The following is a 6,965-nucleotide window of genomic DNA, read 5'->3' as shown; positions in this document are numbered from 1 at the left end:
TTTATATCGTAACTGCAATTTAACACTTTGAAAAGGGTCTTTGCATAAATTAGAAAAAGTGCACTGAAGCGTTAAGCTTTAGACCTGAATGAATGCAGGTGATATTGAACTTGTGGGAGTTAAGCAAGATAATGACAGTTTTATGGCAAGACCCTCGCGTTTGCTATTGTGTCTTGACCGTCGTCTTGGAACAGAACATAGGAACTATTTTTAGGAATGAGAATATTAACATAATCGGAAATGAAATTCGATTGGTTGGTTTTGAATGGGTACTCGTCGAGAACTTGAAAATGACGTCAAGAAAATCAAACAAATTCTTTTAACGAATTTCTTGTCTCAAATATCAGTCGTCGTTTCGCAGGAATCGCAGATGATTATGGTTGTGTAGAATATTTTCAGCCTCTTTTTCGGAGCGGGTACCACATTGAAGATCTGAATATGCTAAAAATGTCGACGAACGAGGAAATATATAGATTGGATAGTCTGTTAAAAGACGCAAGCCCTTCAACCCAGTTGAACAAAAATCAAAGCCGAATGTCAGGTGCTCCGAGTTTCGACGATGCCAAAGACAACGTTGCAAACATTTACTCTCCGCAGAGACATATTGATCCTTTGTTGTCATCTGTTCGTAACCACAGGAATGGATTTTCTAGGAGCATGGTTGACCTTTCTTCGTCGAGGAGCATGAATCGAAAAAGCGTTATGTTCGAAGAAGATCTCTTTGCCCAAAAAGAAATCATACAACGAGCACGGAACCGCTTTAAAGAATTGGAGCTCAAGTACCCAGAAATTTTTAAAAAATCTAGAACCCCTTCGGTTTTATCGTCCAGGTTGAGCAGGCAGTCTGTGAGTTTTGATCGCCCGGAGTCGCCTGAACTGAAATCAGTGGAGCGAAAAGAAATACAAACAGCGAAAACAGATACTTTACAAGTGGAAATAAGTGGTGAAGACTCTCGTGCTGCTGTCACTATATCAAGAAGAAAACCGCCGCCTCTCTCAGCAGCCATGAAACTTCATTATCTTGAGGATAGCTGCGACAGTGCGTTCGATGAAATCGACCATGATCGAGAGTCCCTGCATTCGAAGACCTCTCGGGAACCTACACCTCCGACTTTTGGGCATAGTAAACAATTTCTATATCCCGGGGAAAGTGTAGAATCAGACAAGGACAGTGGGATTTCGACTGATCGCTCTCATACGCCACACTGGCGACCTGCTGAAACAGAAAGATGCTTAGATCTTGGGTTAAGCGAAAAGCATTGCCTTCCTTTGAAATCCAAGAGTATGACAGCGTTGTCGTCTCCAAGGAGAAATTCCCTTGATTATCAAGGGATCAATTTTGACACAACGAGGCAGAGAGAAGATCGGCGAGGAATTCTAAAATCTGTGGCTTATAGAAATCAAGAGATCAAAGCTGACAGCCTCGACATACCCGAATCTGCATCTTATTGCCAGGCAAGACAAAATCGAAGTGGATCAGTGTTGAGTGCCAATATTCGAAGGGGTGAGTGTTTTGAGATTTTACACCATTTTCGCTTTTTTTTTTTCAGACATTGCTCAATTTACCAAAGCTTTGATTTTTCGATGGCCAAAAATGCAAGATTTTATGGAAGAATGTAACAGCGAATGTTTCATCCGGATCCAATGAGTTAATCACAATTCAGTTCCTGGTGTCCTCGCACGTGCTAAAACAAGCTCGAAAATTATTACACGCTTGGCTGCATGTCTTTGGCAGCAAGTGATCGGCAGTGGGTAAATAATAGTTTAGGGAACCATATACTAGTATTGTGGTTTTTAAAGTTAGTTTAGTTGCGGGTTATGCTTGTTAACGCAAAAGGTTTGGTTTTATTTTCAAACAGATGTTGGAAATACTTAATTTGGCAAGAGTTTTTTTTTTCACGTTCAAACCTACGATAGTTTATACGTTGTGGAAAATAATATTCTGGCTTTCGCGGACTGAAAGGAAGCAGCGAAAAAGTTTCCTCGTCATAATTAATCAAAGTTTCCTCAGATTTTATCCGCTGCTATATTTGAAACATTCAACGTGATTACGAAGTATCATCGACAAAAGTCTTCATTCGGGGGCGGTTTCCCTCCAGGAAGCGCAATAAAAGGATTTTTTAAGAATTTTAATAGCTTCCAAATTCTGCAATATTTCCACAGAATTATAGGATTCTCAGGCAGATGTGAGTGTAAGCTTGTGTCTGAAGCAAAGTCAACACTTTCTCCGTTTTAGCACGATGTTGTAATGACGCTTTTCTTACAAGTATGGGTTCATTTTTTTAAACGATCATTTTTTGGCTTTTGTAGTTTTCTTCCGGCTTTATTTAAATCTGGCTATCTTCCGTACGAATGACGCAGTAGTGATGTTTTGATTTTGTTAGAAAGCTATCTAAAAATACTTAAATTGACTTAAAAATAGCGGAGAACTGCCGCCAAGATTGGACTTGATTTGTTTGTATTTTCTCGGGTACTGTGAAACTCCTCGATCGCGCAAATGTCGATTTTCGAAAGTGAATCGTGGAGTGAAAAGTGCCGATTAAAAGCACTGCTCGAGTTTATTCGATAATGACATCACAACTCAAATAGTGGGAAGTCATTGGCTGAAGAGCATAATTTACTTCTTTCCGCATAAATTCTTGTAATTCTTCGGAACATTTGTAATTTACCTAGACAGGTGTTTTTAAAACAAAATTAAAAAGGCCCTAATGTCAGCAAAAGACGAAAAGAAACGCAATTTTCTTTCGATATACATTTACGTTCCAGTCATCGAAAAACAGTTTTAATTTTCTTGTAAAGGCCGGAGCCCTTTCGGACTGAAGTATATTTTTGGCAAAATATTATCTTCCGCTGACGCAAGCTGTGAATTATTGTAAATATTTCACTAATAGCAGGGGCTTAAAATACTTCGTTCGGCGCAGTGTATTTATTTTTTAGGGAATTATGCGAAATTTTGAAGGCTGCAAGAAGGAAAAGTTATTAAATTTGAATGAAAATATAATGTTATTTAATGTTGATAAGTGGAACAAAAGTGGTTTGAAGAATGGGAAAAGGAAGTGAATTATTATATTTCACTTCAGAAAATTCCTAAAAAATATTGAACAGAAATTATGTTAAGTATATATGCAAAATGCGAAAAAAAAAAATTCAAAGTCATTAAAATACTTATTTTTCCTTCAAAAATATCAGATGGGCAAAAACCCCAGACAATTTTTATTGTTCTTTTTATATATGGTTTGCATTTTGCTTCATTTCAAGTTTTTAACTGAGAAAAAGGTGATGTTTCTCTTGTACATGGACAACTTTTATGCCACTTTTCAAACCGTGTAAGTTTTAAACCCCACTGAAAACACGATTTTTTATGTGATTCCAACATATTGTTATTGAGTAAAAAAAGAACTGTTTTCATGGTTATTAGAAGGTTATGCATGGGTGACGAATTGGAACTTGGAAAAACGGATTGAGAAATGATTGAAACTATTATTTTACTGCTGTAGTGTAATGTTTGTATGTTTGGTTGGATAAAACTATAATGCAACTTTTTTTGTTAATTTTTACAGGATCCAGCATATATCGGAGAAGTATTTTTTCAGACAGCAGTAGTTGTGGTGGAAGTCAAGATGAACCTGATTCTGATGCTGAAACTATTTATAGTGTACAAAGTGAATTTATCTTGCGTCCCCACATGTCAGCCCGGGAAAGATATTTCAGCACATATCAGCTCAAACCAATTACTGAGACGGATCCAAGAGATGTGATGGTTAATCATAAATGGAGAAGCATGCCAGAGCTTCCAAGGAACAGTAGCTTTGGAAATGATGGTTTATCTTTCCGTGATTCTTTGCAAGGTGGTTTTGATGAAAAGAAGAAGAAAAAGAAGAGGAAATTTGGTCGGCGATCTGGTTTGTACATTGTCAATGATGTGCCAATCAGTGAGAAGCCAAGGCTGACAACCAATAAGGGAAAAAGGAGGAGCAAGATTTTCAGCAAAAAAGCCAAAAAAAGTTCCTTGCATGTAAATGAATCGACCAAGAAATGGTTTGACTCTCAAACTGCTGTCAGCCGACCAACAGGGGGACAAAGCTTAGGAAAAATCGTTGCGATGCGTGAAGATCTTGGAGGTGCTTATGTTTTGGAACTTCAGAGGAGCCCAGGTGGCTTGTTTGGGTTTTTTATTCAAAAAGGATACAAGCAGTACAAAGGAGGAGTTTTTGTCAGTCGTATCATGGACTGTTCTGCATCAAAATTCATGGCTGGACTCCTTAATCCTGGTGATGAGATTCTTGAGATTAATGGAGAAAGCACGATAAGCCAGACTATGTCAGAAGTACACAACGTCTTGGCGAACTCAGACAAACTTGTTTTGACTGTGCTTCCAATTCTGGGTAGAAAGGACTGGTAATCAAGGGATTTTAAAATTTTAAATCAACATGGTCAATGTTTGTATCACTTTGAGAATGGCTATATTTGATAATAGCAGTACCCGTCTAGCTGCTATTCTATGCATTAATCTGTTGTCAACTTTATGTGAGGGATGCTTTTATCAGGATGATCTAAAATTCCTTAAAACAGAAACTTAAAAAGTAATATTATTATGCTTTAATAAACAGAAGGGAAGCCATCACACAAGGTTTGGATTAAAATTTATCTAAATATTTTTTGTTATTGAGGGTTCTGTTGAACCATGAATGATGATTTTGTTTTGCTCTCCAGAATTGCTAAAAGTTGTATTTTTATGTTTTCATACGCAAGGTTTGCTGTAAATATACCGCCAAACACAACTCAATTTGTGTTCAGGGCTCTTAGGGTCTTCATTTTCAAGACACCCATAACATGCATACCATTCATTGAAGTAACTTAATATTTTGAACATTGATCTTTCATGAAAGACATTGATTTTTCTGTTGTGGAGTAGTATCCTTGTAGGAAAAATGTAAATAGACATGAAAATGAATAATTTCTTTTTTAAAAAACTGAGGACTGTGAAACTTATTTTCTACATAGCATATGTGTAAGATTTTAATGTACAGCTGAGCTTTAATGATAAGAATTTATTTGAAGAAGGGTGAAAACATGTCACAGAAATCAGAGTTGCTCCAAAATTAGCTCAGTTTGCTAAAATTTAATGATGAAGTATTTCTTTAAAATTTTAGCCTTCAATTAGGCTTTCAATAGTTTCTCTAAAGGTTAATTTTTGAAACTATAGCATTGAGTTAATTTAAAGCAACTGTGACAGAAAAGTATAAGCAAACAAAGTAATTACACTGTCATTTGAAAACCGAAAAAGGTAGAGTTGTGTGCAAGGACCAAACTATTGAAATTTTTCTCTTGATAAAATCTGTGTGGATTTGACAGGGAACATCCATTTGCAATGGGTTTTGATGCCAGAATGTTCACAATCTATAGCATTTTCTTGGGCTAATAAAAGGAAAATTTGGAAGTACTAGTCGGGTTATGAAAATTGAACATGATTGAACGAAATTAAAGGGAGAAAATTAATAGCTTAAACGTGAGAGATTAGAATAGATTTCAAAGACACCTGTTCCCTGTAGTGTCTTCAATCTTATTGTGGCAATGTTTTGATATTTTGCTTATAAAAATATTTTATTCACTAAGGTAATAATTTATGTCATGTAAATTAATCTGTCAAATAGACAAACCTATTCAGGAAATGTGAATACAGCAACATTTGAATCACACTAACGGTCTTATATCTCCCTTTTTAACATTTTTCCATGCAAATTATCAAGCAAGCCAGCCTCTTAGAAAACTTAGTAATCTTGGGTGTATCAACCTTGGATTACCAGGGAGTATTTGTCATGTTTGGAGTAACAATTACACCACTATGGTCCCTGACTCCATGTCACAAGTGGATTGAGTTTGTTGCCTGATTTCAAGCCAAGGGGGACAAGGTACAAGTCCATAAATTATGGAATTAGCAAGTGCACACCCAAGCTTTACAAAATCCCCAAGTTTGGTGTTAATAAACCCAATATTAAGCGAGATACAGCCACTTATAATTTGAAACGTCAAAAAAATTTAAAAAGAAACGAAAAAGAAATTATTTTATGGCCATTGCTGTGCCCAGATGACCAAACATTTCTTTGTAATTTTGACATTCATAAATGGCTGTATCTCAGTCAAAACTTGCCCGATTAACACAAAACTTGGGGATTTTGTAAATCTCTTCTTTCTAACTATGTGGATCAATAGTTGTTAATCCCATAATTTACAGACTCGTACCTTAGTCCTTTTGAAATCAGGCTTGAAATCAGGCCAAAAACCAACATTTTGATTTGTTTTAATGTTGTATGATCTCCTCAATTATTAGAGTCCTTGTGCTCAGCTACTAAGATTTTAATATTTATTTACCCACAAACCTGCATGGGTCAGGTGGGTGGGTGTGATCAAGTATGACTGATAGTGGAACCCAGAGGCACATTTCCTTGTCTCCTCCACAGCCATTATTAGGGTCATCATGCAATGCTCCTCTCCACAGACATCCAATCTCACCCTAGAGAAAAGAATCGTAAGCCACCGTGATACTTTGTCATATGTGTGGTATATAAATCCTAAACCATAACCACAAGTTGTTATCATTACTTTGGTGACAGATGACAAGATAGAAAGCAGGGTCTCCCACAGATTCTGGGTGTGGGGAATGGAAAATTATACAAGAATGAACCTCTGTTGTCCATATATCAAAAGGTTTATTCACTGAAAAGATAAAAGACCTGTCCCCAGTTGTTCAAAGGGTGGATAGCGCAATCCACTGGATAACTCAATTGTTTTTGCTAAGTGTTCATCTTTTGGATAGTGATATCCACTTTTTGAACAACCGAGTCCCGTACTTGCAAAATGCTTGTAAACACAAATAGGACAAAAGTTGTATTTTAGTTTAGTCAAACCTTGGACTGCAAGACTTCCATTGGCTGAAACATTTCAAAATGGCTCATCACATTTTA

The 6,965-nt window shown here is 36.6% G+C and overlaps 1 protein-coding gene across 1 annotated transcript; it reads left to right on the top strand.

The window, feature by feature from the left end:
- The first annotated feature begins 312 nt into the window (after positions 1-312).
- LOC137991068 (uncharacterized) lies at positions 313-5,698 on the top strand. The gene is made up of 2 exons (XM_068836195.1): positions 313-1,504; positions 3,561-5,698. The coding sequence occupies exons 1-2, from the start codon at positions 439-441 to the stop codon at positions 4,400-4,402; spliced, it is 1,908 nt and encodes a 635-aa protein (XP_068692296.1). The 5' UTR covers positions 313-438; the 3' UTR covers positions 4,403-5,698.
- Positions 5,699-6,965: the final 1,267 nt, after the last annotated feature.

Source organism: Montipora foliosa, chromosome 2 (genome assembly GCF_036669935.1).
Source record: "Montipora foliosa isolate CH-2021 chromosome 2, ASM3666993v2, whole genome shotgun sequence".
Classification (NCBI taxonomy): Eukaryota; Metazoa; Cnidaria; class Anthozoa; order Scleractinia; family Acroporidae; genus Montipora; species Montipora foliosa.
The sequence above is the reverse complement of the archived record's forward strand: the minus strand, read 5'-3'. Positions and strand labels throughout refer to the sequence as shown.

Bases quoted from the DNA above. Each gene is read 5' to 3' on its own strand.
- LOC137991068 (XM_068836195.1), top strand. From the start codon at position 439: ATGCTAAAAATGTCGACGAACGAGGAAATATATAGATTGGATAGTCTG. The intron at 1,505-3,560 runs GTGAGTGTTTTG...TAATTTTTACAG, and splicing joins GAGTGCCAATATTCGAAGGG to GATCCAGCATATATCGGAGA.